Genomic DNA, 25,541 nt, shown 5'->3' on the forward strand with positions numbered 1-25,541 from the left:
TTAAAGACAATGCTTGCCAGGAGCACAAAGTAAAGAAATCATTAAAGTAATCATTTCTGTAAATGATAACCATGGTACTCTATTTGCTTCAGACTATGCATATTAAGTTCTTTAAGCCTGGAATCAATATAAATATGAAAATATATACATACAAACCTTGTGCACCTCCTTTTAACCCATTTTAATGTAGATGAGGAGAATGAAACTGGACAGCACAATGCCTTACTAAACTTCTGCATAATGGTAAACTAGTTGATATACATTACTTCCATCATTTAAAAAAATTAATGTCAACAAGCAAGGAAAGTAAAGACACTATTTTAAATAGTAAAAAGTTTTATAAAATTAAATAATCCCAGAAAATAAAAATACTTTTATTGTTCACTTTTAAAACTATGAACTTTAATAGTATATACATATAGTATTTAGTATTGATTGCTAAACAACATTTTTGCATATATTACATAGATAAAATGAATATTTAACAAACTGATTGTTACAGGAAACAAAGGCTAACAGTTTAGACATACAAGGTCTGTTAGAAAAGTCTCCAACCTTATTTTTTTTTTTTTTGTGTGAACATGAGGGATTTGAATCTGACCTAAAATATTTGTGCACACATTAATTTTTACAGTCCATTTATAGCTTCAGTCTCTGGCAAAAAGCATTTGGCGGAGGTAGTGCACTGTTCTGGTCAATCTTTTTAGTTTTAAGGTAAATGATTAAAAACTGGAGCAGCGCTACTGCATCAAATTTTGCCAGAAACTGGGTGAAAACCACATGGAACCTCTCAAAACTTGCAGACGACTTTTTTGGCGAGGATCTTCCGACACATTTCTTGCACTTGATTCAGAGTTTTTTTTGCAAAAAATCAGATTTCTGTGTTTCAACAGGCTTTTTTCCTGATGGCCTCTATGGCTATGTCCTCCTGGAACTGCTGGCAGTTCCCTAAACTAAAGAGATGATTGAAAGGAAAGAGATTACAGACAACAGAAGACACTATGGCAGTAACCACAGCTGTGCTAAATTCCAGTTGGAAACAGACTTTCTTGGAATGTGCCCAACCATGGCAGCACCACTGGTAGAAGTATGTGGAGTCCAAAGGAGACTGACTACTTTGAGGTTGATTAGTTTTACAACGCTCAAGGATTGCCAGTCTTATCTTGAGTCAAAGGTCGGAAATTTTTTTTAACAGACCTTGTATTTACAGTGATCACTTGAAATTTTTAACAGTAACAAATGTTGTTACTTAAATTAATATCCAATACCCTCCTTTAAAGCTGTCATAAATACTATAGATTGATATATTTGGTAGTTGGGGGAGGGGGGTTTAAAATGTTGTTATAATACTTGCATATGTACCTTGAAAAGATAAAATAAAACTTCAAACCATATGCGAGTAAAAACAAACCATATGGAGCAAAATTCAAAAATATTCTATTTTGTCCAAATTTTCATGATCTCCACTTAAAGTGACCATTGTCTTGGTATAGTATGACTGTAACGCTAGTTTGCAGTCAAATACTTGGGGCAAATATAGCACAAAATTGTATGATTATTGCATACAGCTTTTTAATGCTGAAAATATTTTGACCATTCAATGCTAAGCAGCAATCACAAAGATAGCTTCTTTGGTTAAGCGACTTGTTGTCAGAAGCTCAAAACTTGCAGGTTTTGCACCATGATAAAGCACTTTCTCACAATGTCAATTTTGTTTACAATTTTTTCAGCAATAACTATAAAGATGTTCCCACAAGCACTGAACTATATTGATACAGTATCTTTCACCTTTATGTTTCTTTAGCTGAAACTATCCTTTGACTGTAACACATTTTGATTCTCTTAATGTGACAAAAAGAAATCGTTATTACTATAAAAAGGTTTTACAGAATAACTTTTCTATAGTTTTAATTGTGAAAAGAAAAACTCACAAACAATGGATAACACACATAAAATTAATAACAGACCACGTTTTGTAAAAAAATAAACAAATCAATAGTTATCAGGTATATCAGTATAATTGAAAATTACTAAAAGAAAGTGATAAGAGGTTTTTAAATGGAAAAACTAACACTTCTGCTGCAATTTCAATTTTACATACTTAAAAAAAGGAAATTGACTTAATAAATTAATGTACATACAAAAAAGATTTTTATATGTGCATTGTGCAGTAACATATCAGCAATTTTTTATGGTTATGTTATGTATCAATTATTTTAGTATTTAACTATGGTAAAAATAAAAGTAACATATTTTTTTCTATTTTAAAACAAACAGAGAAAAAATATAAGTTCAAACGACATATAATTCACCTAACTAAACAATTTCAATGACTTAAATACATGCATATAAAACTTCACTCTGCCTATAGGACTTGATCCATTCTTAGAGTTACTACTATTTTGAGATAGCTGGTAACACAATACAACATTGTGAAACATACATGATAATAAAAAAAAAGTTTGAAATTCATACACAGCTTTGTTTTTTTTTGTTTTTCTTTTAGGGAGAGAGGATGGAAGAATAATAGCATTTTTATCACATGACCATTTATAAAACTCAACAAAATCATAAATGTAAATGCAAAAAAAATGCCAAGTCAAAATTTAAAATTAAACAAAGAAACATTAAAAAGATTTCTCAATGATGAATTTTCAAGATAAACCAAATTTGGATACAAGATCTCCTTGGGGTTCGATTTCAACTGCTTTTAGAGCTTCTTCAACATCCTTAAATATTTCTTCCATCTATAACAAAGGAAAACTGCATACTCAGAAATCCTTAAAGTACTTTTCATAAGAAAGATCCTGTTTATTAAATTATATTTTCAAAAAATAAACTTATAAAAATCATTAATCCAGTTATTTAGTTTTATCAAGGTTTACTATGGAAAAATTAATTTTAGATATTTTGAAACTCAATTAAAATTCACCAATAACGAATATTGATAACCCAGAGGGTTCTCAATTTAAACATTTTCTTTATCAGGAGTGACAGTAGCTCAACATGAAAAACCTGGAATGCGACCTTCCCTCAAAAACCCTTTCTTTTTTGGGAAGCGTATCCTTGTCAAGGTAAATACAAAAGGAATTTAACATAAAAACAGCAAATAGGAAACAACAAATATACATTCACCTAATTCTTTCGGAAAACCAGGAGTTCAGTTCTTACACGAAAACAAACTTTAAGTATTGAAATTTTAGTCGTATGTCTTTTATTCAATGATAGAAAAAATAACTAGTATGTTGTGGCCATCACGAAACTTTCTTCTATATTTTTCTTTTTTTTTTCTGATCCCTCCCCATGCTTGACGAGGAAGCAATATTCCCAACAAAAACAAAATTACACATGCAAAAACTTGACGACCATCCCAAAGTCTGAATTATTGCAAAAGCAAAGCAAAGAGCGAAAATTGAAAGTTATTTCAAAAGCCTTGTTTGAATTAATTACAAATATTTTATTTGTTAACAAACATGAGATGGCAACAGTTAAAAATTTTAAATCATTGAGATAATATTTCCTATCATTTCCATACAATTACTAGTATGTTGTGGCCATCACGAAACTTTCTTCTATATTTTTCTTTTTTTTTTTTTTTTCTGATCCCTCCCCATGCTTGACGAGGAAGCAATATTCCCAACAAAAACAAAATGACACATGCAAAAACTTGACGACTATCCCAATGTCTGAATTATTGCAAAAGCAAAGCAAAGAGCGAAAATTGAAAGTTATTTTAAAAGCCTTGCTTGAATGAATTACAAATATTTTATTTGTTAACAGGGGTAGAAGTGATCGACTTGTCACATATAGGACATTTTCCACAAAAAATATAGGACAAATATAGGACACATTATATGAATAGTTTCGCTATGAAAAAAGAAATAATACATGCATATTATTTATTTATTCTTATCAATGATTTTGTTTTAAAAAAAACCTTCAAACAAAATTATAACTTACACCTGAAATGACTTTCCTGTAGTTGAAAGAATAATTTTTGAAAAAAGTGTACTTTGTAGACAAAAAAAAAAAAAAGAACAGTGAAATTTATTGATAATTAACACAGCAACTCACAATTTTTGCGGGGATAGAAGTGTCACAAACATAGCTTATATAAATAAATAAAAACCGTCTTTGTGTTGAGAACTAACAGGAAATAACCAATGCTTTGTAGCACAAACATACAGATATTTTGTTCTATAAAATTAAACAAAAAGAAAAGTTGCAAAAAGACTATTATAACATTCCGATCAGAAAATGCACTGAACACAAAAATATACCCGCGAAAGCAAAAACCAAAAAAAAAAAACCAAACGTTAAACCAAACCAAAAAAACCAAAAAAACTGCGTTATCCCACAACAAAACCAAAAAAAAACCACGCTGGAAAACAAAACAAACTGCTGTTGCCAAACGCAAAATTCTAAAACCAACTTCAGAATTCGTTCTCGAAACTCCACCCACTACAGTGACGTCATATTGCTGTGGCCAATGAGAGAACATGCTTGTTGCAGGATTTAGTGAGTTGTGTTTTTTAATTTGCAAATTCGTTTGCACACGTACTTTCGACGAAAAATCCGAAGTCAGATAGTTTGTTTACTGTTGTTTTAAAGAAATAAATTGGATAAAAAACAGGAATATAGGACATTTTCCAAAAATATAGGAAATATAGGACGATTTTCATACTTTTTTGAAAATATAGGAAATATAGGATATATAGGACCACTTCGACCCCTGTGTTAACAAACATAAGATGGCAACAGTTAAAAATTTTAAATCATTGGGATAATATTTCCTATCATTTCCATACAATTAAAATCACGAGAAATACGCAGACGACAATCTATTACGATTTATCTTTCTTATTGTTGCATTAATAAAAATATTTTTATTCGCAAAAAAAAATAAAAAAAAATCAACACCTCTTGGAGCGATCGGCGTCAAAATTGAACCAGAGCCTGTTTACATATGGATTCACATATATTCCAAATTTCAACCAGAACTTAGCATTACTTCTTGAGATAGGGCACTCAAAATGGAAAATATCTTTCTTGTGAATTCTGATCAATCCCTATGCTTGAAAAGAATGCAATATTCCCAGCAAAAAAAAAAAAAAAAAACTTGACGACCGTCCGAATTCCTGAATTCCCGCAAAAGCAAAGCAAAGAACGACTTGAAAGTTATTTTAAAAGCCTTGCTTGAATTAATTAGATGTTTTATTTGTTAACAAACATAAAATGGCAACAGTTATTAATTTTAAATCATTGCGATAACATTTCCGATTATCTCCCGAAAATTAAAATCATGTGAAATAAGCAGACGAGAATATTGTAATTTATCTTTCTTATTGTTGCATTTATAAAGCTATTTTTATTAACACAAAAAAAAAAAAAAAAAAATCAGACCCCCATGGAGCGATTGCCGCCAAAATTGAAACAACGCCTATTTACAAATAGATTCACATTTATTCCAAATTTCATCCAGAACGTAGCATTACTTCTTGAGAAATGGCACTCACAATGAAAGAAAAAGAACATTCGATTGCGCCACCCCCTTTTCAGTTTTTGACACCAAACTAAAATCAGCTCTTATACCCACTAAGGTCTACTTGCCGATAAATTTTTCTTTCATTCCGTTCATTATTTCTTGAGATACAGCAGTCACAATTGACGACAAAAAACGTTCTATAGCTCAACCCCCGTTTGAGTTATTGCCACCAAAATTGAATCAGCACCTGTTCCTGTTAATGGCAACATATGGTCCAAATTTTGTTTGATTCCGCCAGTTACTTCCTGAGGAATAGCAAGCACGCGTAACTCAAAAAACGTCCCATTGCTCCACCCCCCTTGGAAGAATTCGCGCCAAAAACCAATGGGCACAAGTTCACATTATGTGTACCAAATTTCGTTCGATTTCGTGCGGTAGTTTTTGCTGTAGAGCGGCCACAAGAAACTGGTCACACACAGACGTGACACACACACATACACACATACATACACACACACATACATACACACACACAGACAGACAGACATTTTCCAAAAATAGTCGAAATGGACTCAGCACACCTCAAAACGTTCGAATCCGTCAAAATTCGAAATTCGAAAATTTGCACGAATCCAATACTTTCTTCTATATATTAGATATAGAAGAAAGTAAAAACATCCACCAACAGGACAAAGTGCATTTAAAAGTCGAAAATTGATGACTGATTCCCAAGCTTGTTTGTGGTTGACTGTACCCAAATGATTTTGTAAGGATTTCAGCCCTTCACTAATCTATTTTATTGAAGTGTTGCAGCAAATGCAAAAATATTTACCAGCTTCATCAATTTTTTTACACCACACACTTATCTTTTCATTGCATTGATCTATCTCCGTCAACCATTCTTATTGGAACTTGTTTTTAAGTCCTTTTTCAATTTCCGCAATATCATCCACATCAGAAAAAATTTTCATTTTCTTTACAGTATATGCAAGCTTAACATAATAACAAATTCACAGTCTTAGAATAGGAGACAAAATGACTATTATTTATCATGCTACGACAAAAGCGGTTCCTGTTTGCAAGGAAAGAAAAAAAGAGAGGGGCTTAAGAGATTTTCTGTTTGGATGGCCGACTACAAAAACTGGCCTCAGACATACAGCAGTTCAGCCTATTTAGTCTCCCCTTCGCCTTTCGACTCTTGTTTGGCAAGTAGAAAAGGGGAACCTTGGTTTTCTTCTACAAATTTTGTGATTTTACTGTTTTATTCAAAAATATCCTCTTGCATTTTTAGAATTCTTGGCAAGTCGTGCGCAAGATTTTCGTGTAATTTACAGACCTATAAATAAACTTTCTTTTTCCAAACTGAAAGACCCAATCCAACCACTCGATCAGTGGGGCACCTATCACATTAATTGGCAATGTAAAATTGTATACGTGGGACGGACAAGGCAATCACTTAAGTTTCGTTTAAAGGAACATTAAAACCACCTTAAGAAACAGGAACTGAACAAATTTTTGATTGCCAAACATTGTTGGGACACTGATTTTTCGAGGCCAAGATTATTTACAGACCTACAAATGTAGGGGAATTAGATTTTCTAGAAGCCTTCATGTTCACAAAAATTTAAATAATCTTCGCAATGAGTTATTGCAGTTCCGAATATCTCTCCAATTTTAATCGATGGGTTCAAATTTACATATTCTGATGCATCATTTCATGTCTCAGCACTCCCTGAGATCTGAATGCCCCCCCCCCCTTTTGTATTTAAACTCTCCCGTGACTGTGTTCCATCCCATCTGCATGCTTTGCACTGAGAAAGGAGGCTATTGCCTCTGAAACATGTTTGCATTTTAAACTTTCCAATCTTTTATTTATACTTTTTAACGTTGTTTCATTACTTTTATAAATTTACTTGCTATATAAAAGATAGTTTATAATTACAGCAGAAGAAACTTTAAGTTGCTGATCTGAATTGATAGTTGGTAAGTGTCCTTAGCATATATTTTTTTCATGAGGTAATATCTAAGCAAAAGTAAGGTAATGAAGGCTACCTAATATTTGAAATATAAAGCTAGTTTATATATATTAACTAATAAAAATCATTTTTACATTGCAAAAATTTCAAATTGTTGAACATACATAGTTTTCAAGGATTTTTGCACTCTTGTTTATTAATTTTTAAATTACCATCAAATTTGATCATTTCATGATAAAAAATTAAATAAGTAACTTAATTACCATTCTAAAATCTGCTAAAAGAAGTGGAGGCTCTGACAAAATTTTCTCAGGCATCGGAAGGTCCTTGAGCAAATGCTTGTCATTTTTCCGATGAAATAAGTGTAGGGTAAGAATTTTCTTCTGGTAAAGTTTGGAGCGATCAATGAAATCTTTTTGCTCAATGTGAGTAGGAATAGCCGATACATCTATGATATCACTGAAAATAACATATATACATGAAAATGATGATCAAAAGACTATAAATAACTGTTCTGAAGGAACAGAATTCACTACGACAAAAAACATTTACTTAATTGAAAAAATTTCGAGCACACTGAGTTTTATAATTTAAATATATGTTTTTCTCTGGTTTGTAATCATTCTATTGAGTATGTAATGAATCTTAGCAAAGGGCAGATGTTTTATTACAACGATCTCTTACTTACACATCTATATAGGTTTGTCGATTTTTACAAGTCCTGATTGAATGTATAAAAAATAAAATGCTTTTTCACCTTCATTTATGAGTCATTTTTAAAGGTGTCCATCACCAAAACATCTAAAATTTTTACACCAGTTTTTTCTTCTGTAAATGAAAAATGATGAAATAAGCTTTGTGCTACAATACAGTGACGGCAAAAAAAGATTTCACACTTGGTTGGCAATTAAAAACTTTATATGCAAACTTCTTTTTATGATTTTATATAGCATGCTCCCTAGTTATTTGGTCGAATACCAAATATTCGTCCAGATTGTGGCCAAATATTTGGTATTCGGCCAATTCACAAAGGAGCATGCCAAGTGAGATCAAGACAAGAAAAAGTTATGCAAAATTTTTAATTGCTAACCAAATGAAAAGATTTTTTTGCCAGCACTGCACAAACTATGTAGAATGTATTTTTATATTTTCGAGAAAATATTTCTAATACCCACGGAGATATAAGCATTTCTTTCAAAAATGCAAATTTTATTTTAAGGTTTTCAGCTTATAGCACGCAGAGTTTTCCGTCAACAGTTACTAAACTTTCAGAATATTTGACAGCATACAAGAGACAGGTAATAATAAAATTTGAAGTTAAAATATGAAAAATTTGATGAAATATGAACGTCTGAAGCAGTTGATTTTTCAGTGGGCATCTGCGAAAGATATCAATTTATAACCTTCATAATCTAAAGCTTAGATAAATCCTACACCTCGTGATAAAATTCCAGCTCGATATCTTAAAAATTAAAAAAGTTATCCACGATCTAATGAGCCGAATTTCAATACTTCTTAGATAGGCGACGACTCGTGAGGGATCGTTTGCAAATAATCTGTTTTTATCACGAATCACACTGAATGACGGCAGGCAAGTGTTACCAGTTTGCGAACGACCTTTTACGCCTTGTCGCCTATCCAGGAATTATTGAAATTCGGCCAATTAGATCGCTAATAACTTTTTGAATTTTAAAGATATCGAGCTGGAATTTTATCGCGAGGTGTAGAATCTATCTGGGCTTTGGATTATGAAGGTTATAAATTGATATCTTTCGCGCATACACAGTGAAAACTCAACTGCTTTAAATGTTCATATTTCAACAAATATTCAGTATTTTAATTTCAAATTTTATTATTATGTTTCTCTTGTATGCTGTCAAGTATTCTGGAAGTTTAGTAACCATTGACGGAAAACTCTGCATGCTATGAGCCGAAAACCTTAAAATAAAATTTGCATTTTTAAAAGAAATGCCTATATCTCTGTGGGTATAAGAGATATTTTCACGAAAATATAAAAATACATTCTACAAAGTTCGTACAGTGCTGGAAAAAAAAAAAATTCTTTACATTTGGTTTGCAATTAAAAATTTTACATAACTTTTTCCTGTCATGCTTTTACTTGGCATGTTCCCTTGTGAATCGGCTGAATACCAAATATTCGACTGCAGTCTGGACGAATATTCAGTATTTGACCAAATAACTAGGGAGCATGCCAAATAAAATCAGGACAAGAAGTTTGCAGGTTAAGTTTTTAATTGCCAACTAAATGCGAAGATTTTTTTTTTTGCCAGCACTGTATGATTAAATTGAAAAAACTGTAAATAAAGCACAAAGTTGGTTTATCAATTTAATCAAAATGCTTATGTACCTGTTTTAATTAAAAAATAGTTGGTTTGAAAATTGTTTTTGTAAATGAATCTTACATCTATAACCGCACAATTTTCCAATTATTAAACAACAAAAATGAATGAGGATGAGGGTGAAAGCTTACTTTCAACAAACAACTGAAAGTAAAGTTACAAAAAATTTAAAAAAAAAGCTCCCTGGGTTGTTAATGCAACAGAATACAATTGCAGTTCCAGCAAAGAGGTGTATAGTGCACATTTACTGTAAAAAATACATAATTGGGATCTAAAAGAAGAAATACTGCAATATACAAAATAAGCTAAAAACGTCGATTTTTGGTTGATTTTATGTAATTTTGCGGCTTATGCGAGAACTAAAAACCTGAAAGGATTGCAAATATTATCAAAGATATATTAAAAGACTATTAAAAGGAAGCATTTAAATAGAATTAGAACAAAAATTTAGAACATTTGGATTTTTTTAAAAATACTTGGAAATTGACCATTTTTTACCTTTTTTTCAAACTTTGTGGCCAATGTACGATTTGAAGACAGAAATATTAATTTTTTTTATTATTTTTCTCACGTTTAGGATGGCAATACACAACTTTTTTTTGCTATTAGGAGTTGCTTCTTGAAAATATCCTTTTTTTGACCCAACCTACTAGGCATGCACCAAATATTCGGTTTAACCAAATACTTTAATGTTTGGTAAACTGGTCAACAACAGAAACAATAAACAAATTTAAAAACTCGATAAAAATTGATAATATTTTTTCACACAATAAATGAAAGTTATAACATAGTACCATAGCACAAAGCTAGTTCAAACTGTTACTTAATTATCATCATATTCAAAGCAATTTTAATGCAAAAGAAAACACTCAGATGTAAAATAAAATGTAAATTTATTAAATTTGTCTTGAAAAAATTGTTATTTACAAATGATACTTTAGGCAAATTGGGTTTGTGATTGTATGTTAGATAAATACAACATTCATCAATTAAAACATAATATGCATAAAATACACGGCCAGCTCAGTTATTCCATCTGAGGACTACAGTTTCGAAACTGCAGTTCTCTGATGGAATAACTGAGCTGGCAGTGTATTTTATGTAGTTCTGCCTTAGTCGTGGCTTGGGGTGGTAACTTACTGCAAAATAAAACATAACATGTTACTCTGATTATCACTTAAGTAGAAGACCTTTATACAGTGGCTGCCACTTTGTGAATCATGTTTATTCAAAACAACTTTGATTCCATTAAGCGTAATGGTAATAAAGTTGGATTTCGTTCTGTTTTCGACAATTTGATTCATTAAAGTGGTGGATTCAATTAACCAGCATCTACTCTAATGCATAATTTGAGACCAGAGGTTTTGCACTAAGAAGATTTTGGCGTTATACAGATAATTTCAAATTTATAAAGTAATATTCAGTAAAGTAATGTCAGTAATGCTCAATTAATATATTTGTACATCAGAAAAAGTTACATTTAAATTGAGTATTTAGATTCAAATAATACTATTTAACTATCATTCAAATAAATAGGCTTCATAACAGAGCATTTTCCTGCACTTAATGATTTGCTTTGCAGCTGCGTTTTCAAAAACAATGTGGAACAATTTTTTACTGTGAAATACTATTCTGCTTTTCAAAGCTTTGAACTAAGGTGGAAAAATAAAATAAATTCAAATTTAATCAGCTGAAGAATGCTGATTCATTTCCAATGCAGAACTATATTTTGTTTTCAATTAGACAACTTATTTTTTCTCTATATTGGCGCCTCAGAGCAATAGTAGGATATCTTAGTGTTATTTCTGGGATTAGATGTCTTAGTGTTGCTCTAAAGCGACGATATACCTTACTTAACAGGAAATCACATGATAGTGTATTAATGATACCTTTTTTAATAAGTAGCAAGGGAAAGAGCATTGTAAAATATGTTTCTGAACACATATTTTTTTTCCTCTAGTGTGCCTGTCATCAAAACATAAAGTCTCAATTTCTGTCAAAATGTTAAGAAAAGTCGCCAAATTAAGCGAGTTTCAGTATTGGAAGACATACGGAGATGGATGTAGACAGTGAAATTGCATGATCAATTTTTACTTCCTTTTACAAAAAAGGAAGTATTGTATTCGCGAAAAAATTTTCACTCAAAAATCGCCCTTAATTTCCATTTTGCTCACCCCCAAATGAATGTTGAGTTTTTTTTCGATTCGACCACATGCGGAAAAGTGCCTAAGAATGTATAGACACGCGAAATATCCATTTTGACCATCACCGAGGTAATTACAACGACTTTTCTCGTGACGTCTGTATGTATGTGCGTATGTGTGTATGTGCGTATGTATCTCGCATAACTCAAAAATGGTATGTCCTAGAAAGTTGAAATTTGGTACATAGACTCGTAGTGGGGTCTAGTTGTGCACCTCCTATTTTGGTTGCATTCGGGTGTTTCTAAAGGGGTCTTTTGCACCTTTTTGGGGGGAAATCATTGTTAATTTCGATGCAAACTCAAGTGGTGTTATAATTTGGCGGTCACTTGGCGATATATCGCCAGTCTTTTGGTTGCCAAGTTTTGTCGCCAACTTGGCGAAAAATTTGGCGATTTTTTTTTTTTTAAATCTGCTTTCAATGTGGCCATTGCTAGTGATATTTAAAGAGTTAGAGAGAGAATCCCATTAAAAATGCAATAATAGGGAAATAGCATTAAATTGGTGTAAAAGGAAGTCATGTGATGCACACATCAGCTCGTTCTACAAGTCTTTAAATTTGCCACTTTTCTTATTTCGGTAGACAAATGCAACAACCAGCAACAGGCACTGGGACCAGTAAGGCTGGTCCTAGTCAGTTTATCAGTCCCCAATAAAGATCAATGGCCCTCCTAAAGCTACCCACCCTCTTGCTCATTACAGTCTTTTCCTGTAAGCTATTCCAAGTGCCCATGACCCTACTAAAGTAGTGATTTTTTCTAATTTCCAGATTAGCCTGAGATTTGAATAGCTTAAAACAATGACCTTTCGTCCTGCTTTCTGAGCAAAAATTTAATTCATTAACCCTTAACAGAGGAGGTGGGGTCTCACAGACCACTCAAAATTTCATCCGATCAACAATATTTCATTTTCATTCTGATTGAATGGTTTTCCCAATAGCTAATTGTTTTGTAACCTTGAACACCACCCTTGCTTATCAGTATCTCTAGGCAAGTGCATCTGGTTTAAATTTCATTGCATTCTTTAGAAGCAATGAAATTGCATTGCACTTCAGTGTTACAATTTTCGGCAGTAGCAGACATGGCTCTTAATGCTAGAACTGCGAATATAGGTGCATTTTTCTTATCTGCTTTATGCGGAAGAGCTGTAAAATATTCTAGATGAGGTTGAGAAATGTTTGAAATGCCCACAAGCGTTATGCAATGATGTTCTAGGGAACATCATTGCGTAATGTAGGGGGCTGAATTATTCCTCAAAATACGATGCAAAATACTAATAGTTAAAGGGCTGTCAAAATTTTCCCGTAACCTGATACAATCAATTTTCTGGTACTAAAATATTCTGTATATATTAAAGAACTAAAATGAAATCATTAATAAATAATAGAATCATTTCTATTACGAGTAGTTACTTCTTTACTGCAGCATATGATTTTCTCGAAACATCTTAAGACTCTAACAACATTTCCTCGGAAAAAGTTTTTTTTTGATGCAAAATTCAGAAATATTTTTTCCCCATGCTAATTAAACTTCAAAGAACATCTAAGGGAAATTACAGCAATGTAGCTTAATTACACAATTTTTGAAAAAATTGTAAATTGAGCGGTCTCTGAAACCTCACGTCCCGTTACATCCTACTTTTCATCTCCCCTGTTAGGGTTAACATCTTTCATTTTGATAATTTTTAACAACTGAATCATGTCGCTCTGACTCTCCTTTAATCCAGGCTATACATGTTAAGCCTAATACCATAATCTAAATCTAAAAGTTCCCTTACTAGTCTAATAGCTCGTCTTTGAACCCTTTGCAATACTGAATTATCTTTCCTGAGATAAGGAGATCAAAACTGAACAGCATACTAAAAATGAAGCCTTACTAACTTACAAGACTTCAAAGACCTTATATTTCAATAACGAACGGTTGAGGGCAAATAACTTTTGTATCAAAAATATGTCTAACCTATTTAAAATTTTCTCATTATTATACTATTTGTGTGGTTCGTTGGTTAGCAAACTAATGTTAATCAAACAAATAAATGATTAAAATAAACAAACATATCTTACACTGCTGTTTGGTGCAATATTTTATTTAGGGCAGCTTGCTCATCTCCTAATTGACCAGAAACCACATCTGAGAAGTCTTGACTAAAAAGAGATACAGCCATTTTAGCATGAACTTAGTAATTACTAAAAGAGGATACATTACCTAAAACCTTGAATATGGTTTGTAACATAAAATGATAAAGTTTACTGAGCATTTAACACGCTTATGTGCGCATGAAGATGTAAAAAATTATACCACTGTAGAGTTAGTGTTTAAAAAAGTGTTTCATTATTAAAAGTACAAATAATTAAACATTAAGTACAAATAAAAGATTCAAACAAAATCAGTACAGTGTAGGCAAAAGTTTGAGATTGTATGTAAAGGCAGATCTAGAAAGGCTTTAAAGAGGGGGCAGTTGAATTTTTAACTTATCCTTTTTTGGGGGGCAAGGGGGGGAGGCTGCCACAGCATTTTTACCGGAAACAACTAAAACATAGAGATTTAGCCGAGGAAGTCACTGAACCTATTTCTTTAATTTTAGGTAGAAAGGGGTATTCTAATATTGTGCTTTAGAAACTTCAATTTCATAATATTTCTGTTGGCATGCTTAAAAACCCCTTTCCCCTAACATCATGGAAGATAGTCTAAAATTGCCATTTCGTAACTTTAATTTCGAAGTTTCTGAGAGGGAGATTTGAACCCATTTCCTTTTTTTATCTTTCACCGAAAAGGTTTACATTTGCGTTTTAGAATTTCAATTGAGGAAAATTGCCAGTGCAAGGTCCCTCAAGGGAGAGGCGATCGTCCCTATCGCATCACTAGTCACGATCCCTCTTTAATCTGCTCAAAGATAACCTAAGCCACGTTTTTGGTACTTGATATCCTAAAAATTTCTTGGGGAGAACTTCCATGCCTCCACACTTTGTGATTGCATATTCTGCTGATGAGCAGGGCAATGTGTGGTTTTCTCACATAACAAAAGTCAGAAAGAAAAAGGGTGAGGGGAGAGGGGTCTGACACTTTCCAACAACAGAAGCTGGACTTACCTGAATTAAATAATTTTAATTTATTTATTGCACCTTTGGTTACACAATTTTCAAATATTAACACATTTGCTCAAAATATATATATTATATGATTAAAATATCATTTAAAAAAGTCAAGTGGAGAATTTACATAGGAACAGTTAACTTAATTTTTCACTTCACATACTACGAACATCAAAGAAAAACTGAATATTTCCGGTAGATCACCACTGAAAGTCCAATTTTGGTCTAAAAGGGGAACAGAGAAACATAAATGTGTTCATAATTTAAATAACTTAAAGTGACAGCATGATAATCACAATACTACAGATTAACGGATAATTTCATAAAATGTGTTAAATCTATTAATTTTGATAAGACCTACACCCTTTCTGAAATTATCGATTCAAATGTTCTCCCAGCATACGAAAAATGGAATAAAAGTGATAAAAATTGTAAAAAAAAATTAATAAAACTGAGGGAAAAAAGGAGGAAAAATAATTGTATAGCTTACCTAAATAAAGGCCTGCTTGAATTATTGCTAACAGGATTTCCTAAGAGTGTGGTACGTTCATTTGGTTCTCCTGACTGCTACAAAATAATAAAATTTTTAGAATATATAAACAGGGTGGTTCAAAACTCATTCAATTGGCAAGAAAATATTTTTAAAATAATCACATGCTCAATTCATTTGCATAAATTACTTTTACGTATAATATTTGCATTTCATTCCCGGAATTGCAAACTTTAGCTTTTAATTTTAATACATTCGAATATAAGGAACCATTATGTATCATAATATTAAGTATCAATTTTCTATAAAGTTTTCATGTACTTAGAAAACAATGATTTGATAACGTACAAATCAATTTTTCAAGTACAAAAATCTTTGTTAAAAAGATGGTACAGTGATCTCTCACTTATATGCGACCTCTGTTATACCTGTTTTTCATTTATGCACTTTTTTCTCACAGGCCCGGCCAGCGATATAGGAAAATGTTCATTTATAAGCGAAACCTAAAATGCACCTTTCACTTATGCGCAATAAAAATTTTTCAAGTTATAGTTAAATCACGTATTTACGATTTGCTTTTCAGAAGATTTTTACCCTTCTTGTTCAGTCTCTTGGAATGCATTTACACACCTTTATTCCATTGTTCGGATTCTTCAAGAACGCATTCTTTTTCGCACAAGTATGCAATTGGGCGTGGAATTAGTCTTGTGATTGACATTGAGAGAGGAGAACGGGTTACATACAAAAGTTTGATGTCACTAAAAGTCGTGGTCAAGCGGTAAACACCGACATAGCCTATCGAGGATCTTCTGCATCCTCGGAGACTATAGCTCTGATCACGCGAATTTTTTTTGGTTATGCGGGAATTCGCTTATGTACTGTACAGTGTATAAAAAATGGCAAAACGTACAACCTCAAATTTTATTTTTATTAAATTACAATGCATAAATGGAAATTATGTGCGTATTTATTCTTTAATATTAGTAGTGTACTATTTGTATTACTATAACTGGTGTTAACTTAATGCATTTAATTCTTTTTCACTTATGCACAAATCTCACTTATGCGAGAAAATTTTGTTGTCCCCTTTGTTCGCGTATAAGTGAGAGGTCACTGTACTTGATGTTATGATAAATACTATTTCTTTACATTCAAATACATCACAATTAAAGTCCCAAGTTAAAAATTCCGGGAATAAAATGCAAAATATGCTTAGATATGTCACACTTGTACAAATGGATTGAGCACTTCAGTGAAATTCTGTCAGGGATCGACTAACAAAAAGTGAGGCCCTACATCTGTAAATCAACCACTGCATAGTCTCCAGAGGGTCTACAAATTAGGACAGCTGACAGGATTTCACTGTAGTGCTCAATCTATTTATACAAGTGTGACATATCTAAGCATATTTTTGCATTTTATTCCCAGAATTTTTAACTTGGGACTTTAATTGCGATCTATTTGAATGTAAAGAATTAGTATTTATCATAACATCAAGTACAGTGACCTTTCACTTGTGCACAAAAATTTTGTTGTCCCCTTTGTTTGAAAACCAATCTTCTGAAATTGGCAGCTGGACAATGAGTTGAGAAGCAAAAAGTTAGGTATCAAAATGACGAATGGGTTTGAAATTGTAGTTGTCAAAACAAAATTTATAGGTGTAAAAAACAACTAACAACTGAGGAGTAATTTATCAAAAGGGAACATATCCACTTTTTGAAAAAAAAAAACATGTTTTTTGGCATTTTTTATATTTTTCAGGTGGTCTTAATCGAACCCTCTAGTCTCTAGTCCAAACCTAACAAATCCTAATTTATTGAAGGGTAAAGTTGGGCTTTTCAATCAAAAGGTAACAAATTCGTTCTCAACATATTTTGCAGATCGTGACAAACAAAAGGATACATATCCCAATTGAATATGTTGAACTAAAACCTAGTTCTTTCAAAATCTCCAAATTGCAACCTGGTATTTCAGCTTTGAATTCGGAAAGAGACAAAAAATCCGGATGATGGTGGTATGGTAAATAGAAAAGACAAATTTTGCTATTGTTATAGTGTATTCACAACCTTCTTTGGCAAACCTGTTATCAATTAAGCCAGGCTATTTACAAGTATGTTTTCGGCTTGCTTTTTGTGCATGTGTTTCTTGGGTATCTCTTCATCTCTACTCTTAAATTAACTCAAGCTGATGATAGAAGTCTTATCCTAAGGAAATTCTAAGGTAGTCGTTTTTGATTTGCAGCAAGTGCACCCATTATTAAAACTCCAACTGGTGACCCTTCTTATAGAATCCAAACAGAATTTTTTATGTTTTGTGGCGTCTTCTCTAGTTCAAGAGGACATTCTACACTTGGACAGAAGCACAAAGTGGAAGAGGTGCTGTGGAGATTGGTTCTGGCATACTTTCCCATCTACAAAGCCAAGATTTTGGTGGTGTTAACACTCTTCCTCTTTTCTATGAATGATGTAGGGGGAAAACAAAAATGCTTCATATTCTCTCCTATTGGCTGAAGAAAGTTTCTCAACCTAGTGTCAAATCCCACAAGATTATGCTCCTTTGAATGCTGACCATGCCTTAGGTAGAGTGGAAAAATTTTGCAAAGAAACCTTCAGAAATTAAAAAACGGGATAAATACGAGGAGTCGTATAACCAGGTTGGAGCAGTAAAGAGCGTTGGTGGTGAATGGAATGTATGTCCTATAAAACAGTTGATGTTTTATAATAAAATAGTCGGTATAAGAAATGGGAAAAAGATTGAAATTTTTAAAAATCCCAATCGAGTTGTAGGAATATCCAGCAGAGTCAAATCATGTTTCATTATCATTTTGAATCTGACTTTGAAGTCTTCTGTTCGATATTAAAAAAAGGAAAGAGTGAGGATGAGCTACCTGAGATTTTATTTCCCACAACAAATGACTCGTCCTGTGACTACAGATCAGAAGAAAGATGTTCTCTACATACTCAAGAATCACTATGAAGATGACTAGATTGATGACTCTGGATTCAGACCAAGATAATACAGACGAGAATACGAACACTGTTCGCAGAAAATTTTAAAAGTTTGCACAAAATTTTGATACTTTTTAAAACAAATTTCTGTGACATTACTTTTTTTCTGAGAAACAAATTTTGATCTCTAACTTTGAGGTACCCCAATTAATAATATTATAAAAGCAGTAAATGTAATTGGAAAAACATTCTGGTTGCACAGTAGTACTCTGCTCACTTTCAACTTTACATTTGAATCATTGAAACTTTACATTTGAATCAACTTACATTATGATATAAGACTCGGGAGTAACACATTTTTTGGCAGAAAATTTTTTAGCACTCATTTGAGTTCACAGAAAGCTTTTAATTTTATCTAGGTCTGCCTGGATTATCTTGGTCAAAACTCACTCTCTTCCGTGGCAACGACGGCCAGGCAATGGATGCTACTGACGGCCATGAAAACTATGAAATCAATGGAGAATGTAACTGTCTTGATGAAGAAGACATTGACAAGCATTAAAGTAAGAAAAAAACGTCAGAAAAGCACAAATTTGCAGATATGCAAAATCTGCGAATTTGTGCTTTTCTGACGTTTTTTCTTACTTTACTGTTCAGCACAAAGGTATTTATTTATCTTATTGACAAGCATGTCTAGTTTGATCACAAGCTGATTTTTAGCACTTTGAACTCAACAAAAGTCGTCTACCTTTTAATACCCTTATAATTTTTCCAGAATTGAGAGTTTCACCATTTAAAAAACATTTTTTTTTTTTCATTTTATCTTCGAATTTTCCAAAATAAAATATTTTGGGCACAGTGCTCAGGGCTAGTCTTGTTTTTATTACCTTTTACCTTCATTCCAATCTACCATATCCCCTGCATTTTATGAAAAAGTCCGGCCATGAACACCTGCAAAGTATAAATCTAGGGAAAATTGTTACTTTCTGATACTAAGAATGGAGTTCACGAAGTTGTTTTGATTAAATGTTCAGTAAGGCTCATGGAGACTTGATTCACTAATTTTAGGTTCAAGAACTTTGATATGAGAATTTAATTAGGTGCTTATATGTTGGGATTTTGGTGAAATTGTCACTATCAATAATCAGGCCTTTATTCATCACCTAGTTTTTCAAACAAAAAGACACAGACAAAAAATTAAAATGGCAATATCTCCTTGATTTTTTTATTTGAAAATTCTTGTACTCAATTATACACCCAGGAAATAGGATAAAATGATTTTGCAGTTAGTCTTAATTCCTTTTTTGCACCTCCTGAACATTTTTTAAAAATGGATATGTTACCTTTTGATAAATTAGATTATTTGAAGCACTGTGTAAGACTATCTGAATTTCACTAATTCCTTCTCCATCTTTTTTTCTAGGGCTACCCCACTAACAGTTAGCTTATTTGGCTCTTTTGGAGAAGGGGACAAATTCAGGATTTGTATCTTTCTTCCAATTTGTGAGAACAATCTGTACTGAGGTTCTAGTTTTGCAAAAAAAAAAAAAAAAAAATGTATTTACCTTATTTTTGTGAAAAAAAGTTATGCATACCATTTACTTTTGTTGAAAAAAAAATGCAACTTAAATTTTCATTCAAAAACTAATTCTTTTAAACTAGGTTTTAAATTATATTAATAACTAGTATGTTGTGGCCATCACGAAACTTTCTTCTATATTTTTCTTTTTTTTTTCTGATCCCTCCCCATGCTTGACGAGGAAGCAATATTCCCAACAAAAACGAAATTACACATGCAAAAACTTGACCACTATCCCAATGTCTGAATTATTGCAAAAGCAAAGCAAAGAGCGAAAATTGAAAGTTATTTTAAAAGCCTTGCTTGAATTAATTACAAATATTTTATTTGTTAACAAACATAAGATGGCAACAGTTAAAAATTTTAAATCATTGAGATAATATTTCCGATCATTTCCATACAATTAAAATCACGAGAAATACGCAGACGACAATCTATTACGATTTATCTTTCTTATTGTTGCATTAATAAAACTATTTTTATTCGCTAAAAAATAATGATAATAAAAATAAATCAGCACCTCTTGGCGCGATTGGCGCCAAAATTGAACCAAAGCCTGTTTACATATGGATTCACATATATTCCAAATTTCAATCAGAACGTAGCATTACTTCTTGAGATAGGGCACTCACAATGGAAAAAAAGAACGGGCGATTGCGCTACCCCCTTTTAGCTGTTGACACCAAAATAAAATCAGCTCTTATACCTACTAAGGGCTACTTGCCGATAAATTTTTCTTTCATTCCGTTCATTATTTCTTGAGATACAGCAGTCACAATTGACTACAAAAAACGTTCTATAGGTCAACCCCCGTTTGAGTTATTGACACCAAAATTGAATCAGCACCTGTTCCTGTTAATGGCAACATACGGACCAAATTTTGTTTGATTCCGCCAGTTACTTCCTGAGGAATAGCAATCACGCGTAACTCAAAAAACGTCCCATTGCTCCACCCCCCTTGGAGGAATTCGCGCCAAAAACCAATGGGCACAAGTTCACATAGGGGCACATATGTGTACCAAGTTTCGTTCGATTTCATGCGGTAGTTTTTGCTGTAGAGCGGCCACAAAAAACTGGTCACACACAGACGTGACACACATACACACACACATACACACACACACACACACACACAGACAGACAGACATTTTCCAAAAATAGTCGAAATGGACTCAGCACACCTTAAAACGTTCGAATCCGTCAAAATTCGAAAATTTGCACGAATCCAATACTTTCTTCTATGTATTAGATATAGAAGAAAGTAATAAAAAAAAGTTAGATATATTGTCAAAATATTGCCAAATATACACAGAAATAATGTATTTTTATAAGTTAATTCAACAGGAGGAATTAAACAATATTCTACAGTCAGTAAATTTAAAGTAAAACAACAAATTTCTTTATCACAAACAATTTGGTCCATAATAATTTTGCCTCGCTCATTAAATGTAACTTATTGTTGAAAATATAAAATTTCATATTTGGGAAAATAAATTAAGCTCATTTTGCTTTTCAGAAAATTGGTTTACCAGTTCTTAGAGTCCAAATTATCTATATGTTACACACCTACTGATACAAATCACCAAAATTTATAATCAAACTTGAAATTGTTTAAAAAGATATGCATGAATTAATTATGCAAAGCAAGGAAATGGAAAAATCACACACCTGAGATTTATTTTCATTAGTATTAAAACAACTAAAACAGCAACCCATATTTCCCATACTTATCACCATCTGTAAAATAAAGTTTAATAAATTTAACAGAAATTGAAACTTACAGTGAATCATCATTCATATCAGAAATAAATAAATACCTTTGTGCTGAGAAAACCAACGTAACTAAAGCACAAAGATATAGATTACTGCAAAAAAATTGCAGTAATAGAGCTTTGTTAGTTTTCTTTAGACACATTCATATATTTATTCATTATTCATTTCAAAAGGCACTGATATAAATTAGCGAAGTGCCAAACATCAGAAAGAAAATAAAAAATCTGTATCCGTATCCGTTATGTTGTTGACGGGTCTTAAATATTCTTAAATTTCAATACATATTTGAATCCCAAACACAGGTAAATATAAATAGTTTTAAATTCCATTTGAATGTGCTTTTATTTCTCATTTAAATTAAAGGTATCATTTCTAAAGTCAATTTGTAAAAAGGAAGGGGATAATATACACTGCTCGACATTGAAAATGTGACACTGAGAAGGAGTGTTCAGAAATTTATGCAAATTTTACAGTCGACATACATCACTGAGTTATGTAAATGATGTAAAATGCGCAGATCTCCGACGCACGTGAAGTAAGATATAAGGGAAGGAATTTGCAGAATGGGCAATATTCGTGTTGTTATTTATGAATGGAGAATTATCGAAGAAATTTTGTTTTTGTATTGGAGGATACATGTTACACGAGAGAATGCCAGGCCGCCATCAAGGAAGGCACTCTCAGCAGACAGACGATTTTACGAGGGGTATGGTGATCTGACTGAAAAGAGGAGGTTGGTCCGTACGTCAAATAGCAACTGATACCCACATGGATGCAAGCACAGTGCATAGGCTGTGGCGAAGATGGTTGAAACAACGAAATGTGGCAAGATTGAGGGGTGCAGGGGCAGCCAGAGTGACGTCAGAACGCGTGAATCGATGCATACACCGACAAGCTGTAGTAGACCCACAATTCACTTGTTCCTTGATTCTGCAGCAGGTGCAAGATACCCTGAATGTTCCCGTGTCAACCAGAACCATTTCCCGTTGTTTGGTCGCACATGGTCTGCAATCATGGCATCCGCTAAGAAGACTGCCATTGACCCCACAACATAGACAGCAACGTTTAGGATGGTGCCAGACTAGAGCGACGTGGATGACAGAATGGCAAAATGTCGTGTTCTCAGATAAATCCTGCTTCTGTTTATCCAGTGATAGTCACCGCATATGTGTGTAGCGTCGACGTGGAGACAGATCTAATCCGGCCGTAACTGTGGAACGTCCTATTACATGACAACGTGGCATAATGGTTTAGGGCGATATTGCGTACAATTCCATATCACCTCTAGTTCGTATTCAGGACACTATGACGGCCCAATGATACTTGGATAATGTGCTGCGGCCGGTGGGAATCCTTTACCTACAAGGGCTACCTAATGCAATTTTTTCAGAAGGATAACGCCGACCACACAGTGCTCGCATCTGCGAACATGCTCTCCAAGGCACACAAATGCTTCCCTGGCCACCATACTCTCCTGACCTGTCACCAATTGAACATGTGTGGGATGTGATTGGACACCCTTTACAGACTCTGTCCCTGCCTCGTTCAGAAGATGAACTGCGGCAAATGGTTGAAAGGGAATGGAGAGCCATCCCTCTGGACACCATCCACATCCTTATTGACTCTATGCCTAGGCGTGTTTCTTCGTGTATCACTGTCCGCGATGGTCCTACATCCTACTGAGCCGAAGCCGTCCTCGCTCTGTATTCTGCCTGTTATTTTGAAATTAAGATCATTTATTGTTCCTTGTTGTTTCTGTCTTTTTTCGAAATTTCATCACTTTCTGATCACTTCTTCTTGGTGTTGCATTTTCAATGTTGAGCAGTGTATTGGACATCTGCAGGTTGTCTGTCTGTGGCATAGTAGCTCCTGAACAGATGAACCAAGTAAAAAGTTATTTTTTCATTCAAACAGTGCCTTGATCAAAATATTATTTTTTGAAAACAAATATAATTAACAGAAATAGTAATTAAAAACCCATTCCTACATTCAAAATGGCTTTTTCTACCTTAAGAATTATTCTCTCTTCTTGAGTTTGGTAAGGTTGAAAATCCTGTAAAAAAAATATCCCAAACTCAGATTTTCACAAAGCATCGAAGCTGGAATTGCCTAAATTAACTAGTTAAAAAAAATTGCATGTTTTAGCTAGCAACACTCATGATTTTCAAATTATATCATTTTTCATTGTTTACACCAGCTTTAAGGAGAGTGAAAGATGAAGTTTTAAAAGACATTCTTTTGAAACCATAAATCACTCTTCAGCATGAAAAATTCATTGTAGTGTCTTAAGTTTGTATAGTTGGACAGCCTGCAAAAATATCCTTTAAGAGCCTTTAAAAATATCAAGTAATAATATGAAAACAATTGGACATCACATCTGCTTGGGGTCACTTGCTTGGACCACCGCAGGTGCCTGGTACTTGGGAATATATTAGTAGAACGATCTGATTGCACAACATAAAGTGCCTCTCTCTCTCTCCCATTAATAATTTTTCTGTATCATAACAGTATTTTATGTTGAAAAACAGATTCTTTTAAAGTACAGTAAAATTTAGTTTTCTTTCCACAAGTATAGGTATAATATAGTAAAAACCCTCCAATGCGGGCACTAAGGGGACAATTTATTTTTGTCCGCAATAGAGGGGGTCAGCTGGACAGGGGTTTGCTAAGGTTATTTGCCTTGGAATTGAAGGAATTAAAAATTGTCCGCATAAGAGGGGTGTTCGTTAAGAGGGGTTACTGTACATGGGAAAACATTGGTTAAAAAACAGTTGGGGGGGGGGGTTACAAATGTCTTAAAATAATTATGTATGTATATAAAATATTATTTGTATACATAGGTACCCTTTTCCCCAATGTGAATGTTTGACTTTCTCGAGGGGTCTAGGAAAGCATCCTTCACATAATTAACAACCAAAGCAACTTCACTCAAATGATTAAAGTTGCTCGGACTTTTAAATCGACAGATTAATTGTCGATTTTTACAAAGAAATAGGAATTAAAAGCAACATCCGATGGAATAATAGCTAAGCTTTTGATGATGAAATCAGAATAATGACTCATTAGTTGTGGGGAGAGTTTAAGCAAACATTAAATGTCAATACATTTACTTACCAACTATTCACAAAAATTAATAATAAAAACCACGAGAAATCTATAATGAATACATATTATGCAACATTGAAATTGTTTACTCCGTTTCAAAACGACTTCTAATCAGTTTAATGAATAGAAAGAAAAAAAATCTAACGATTTTATCTACAATAAACACATACACTAACTGTACGGATGCTTATTAAACGATCGCAAAACACCACGGAAATTTTCGATCAAAAACAGAAATGTTTCCGTTTCCAACAGTGACAGTTATAGGAACTGAATTTCCTTCTAAAATAGTAATAATTTTGTCAAGGGTTATTTTCTATGAGTGTGATCCCCTAGTTTAATTGTAGCTTGAAAAGTGCGAATATTTTTTTTTCAACTAAATGAAGAAAAAGATGCAAGTCTCTAAAAGAATGATAGTAATAATAATAGTAATAAAAACAGGGTTGCGTTCGATTAGCACGACCGAGAGCGACCGGTTAGTTAATCACGTGACAACTAATGATCACGTGCTCCAATCAACCAATCAACTGCTT

General features: G+C 33.0%; 1 protein-coding gene across 4 annotated transcripts; it reads right to left on the reverse strand.

The window, feature by feature from the left end:
* Positions 1 to 353: 353 nt before the first annotated feature.
* LOC129223428 (ragulator complex protein LAMTOR1-like) lies at positions 354 to 25,264 on the reverse strand. 4 transcript variants are annotated; one of them, XM_054858063.1, is made up of 6 exons: positions 25,018 to 25,264; positions 21,799 to 21,867; positions 15,604 to 15,677; positions 14,085 to 14,165; positions 7,725 to 7,920; positions 354 to 2,747 (listed from the first exon to the last, which is right to left on the reverse strand). In XM_054858063.1, exons 2-6 carry the CDS (start codon positions 21,865 to 21,867, stop codon positions 2,655 to 2,657), a joined length of 513 nt encoding a protein of 170 aa, XP_054714038.1. In that variant the 5' UTR covers positions 25,018 to 25,264; the 3' UTR covers positions 354 to 2,654. The 4 variants fall into 4 exon arrangements, with proteins under 4 accessions (XP_054714038.1, XP_054714012.1, XP_054714022.1 ...); XM_054858037.1 differs by having other exon boundaries at positions 15,604 to 15,680; positions 25,018 to 25,245; XM_054858047.1 differs by having other exon boundaries at positions 15,604 to 15,680; positions 25,179 to 25,241.
* Positions 25,265 to 25,541: the final 277 nt, after the last annotated feature.

Source organism: Uloborus diversus, chromosome 1 (assembly GCF_026930045.1).
Source record: "Uloborus diversus isolate 005 chromosome 1, Udiv.v.3.1, whole genome shotgun sequence".
Classification (NCBI taxonomy): domain Eukaryota; kingdom Metazoa; phylum Arthropoda; class Arachnida; order Araneae; family Uloboridae; genus Uloborus; species Uloborus diversus.

Excerpts from the sequence above, each read along its gene's own strand:
- LOC129223428 (XM_054858037.1), bottom strand. The coding sequence starts at position 21,867 with ATGGTGATAAGTATGGGAAATATGGGTTGCTGTTTTAGTTGTTTTAAT. Across the intron at positions 15,681-21,798 it reads CTAATGAAAATAAATCTCAG|CAGTCAGGAGAACCAAATGA; the intron begins GTGTGTGATTTT and ends ATTATTTTGTAG. Across the intron at positions 2,748-7,724 it reads TTTTAGCAGATTTTAGAATG|ATGGAAGAAATATTTAAGGA; the intron begins GTAATTAAGTTA and ends CCTTTGTTATAG.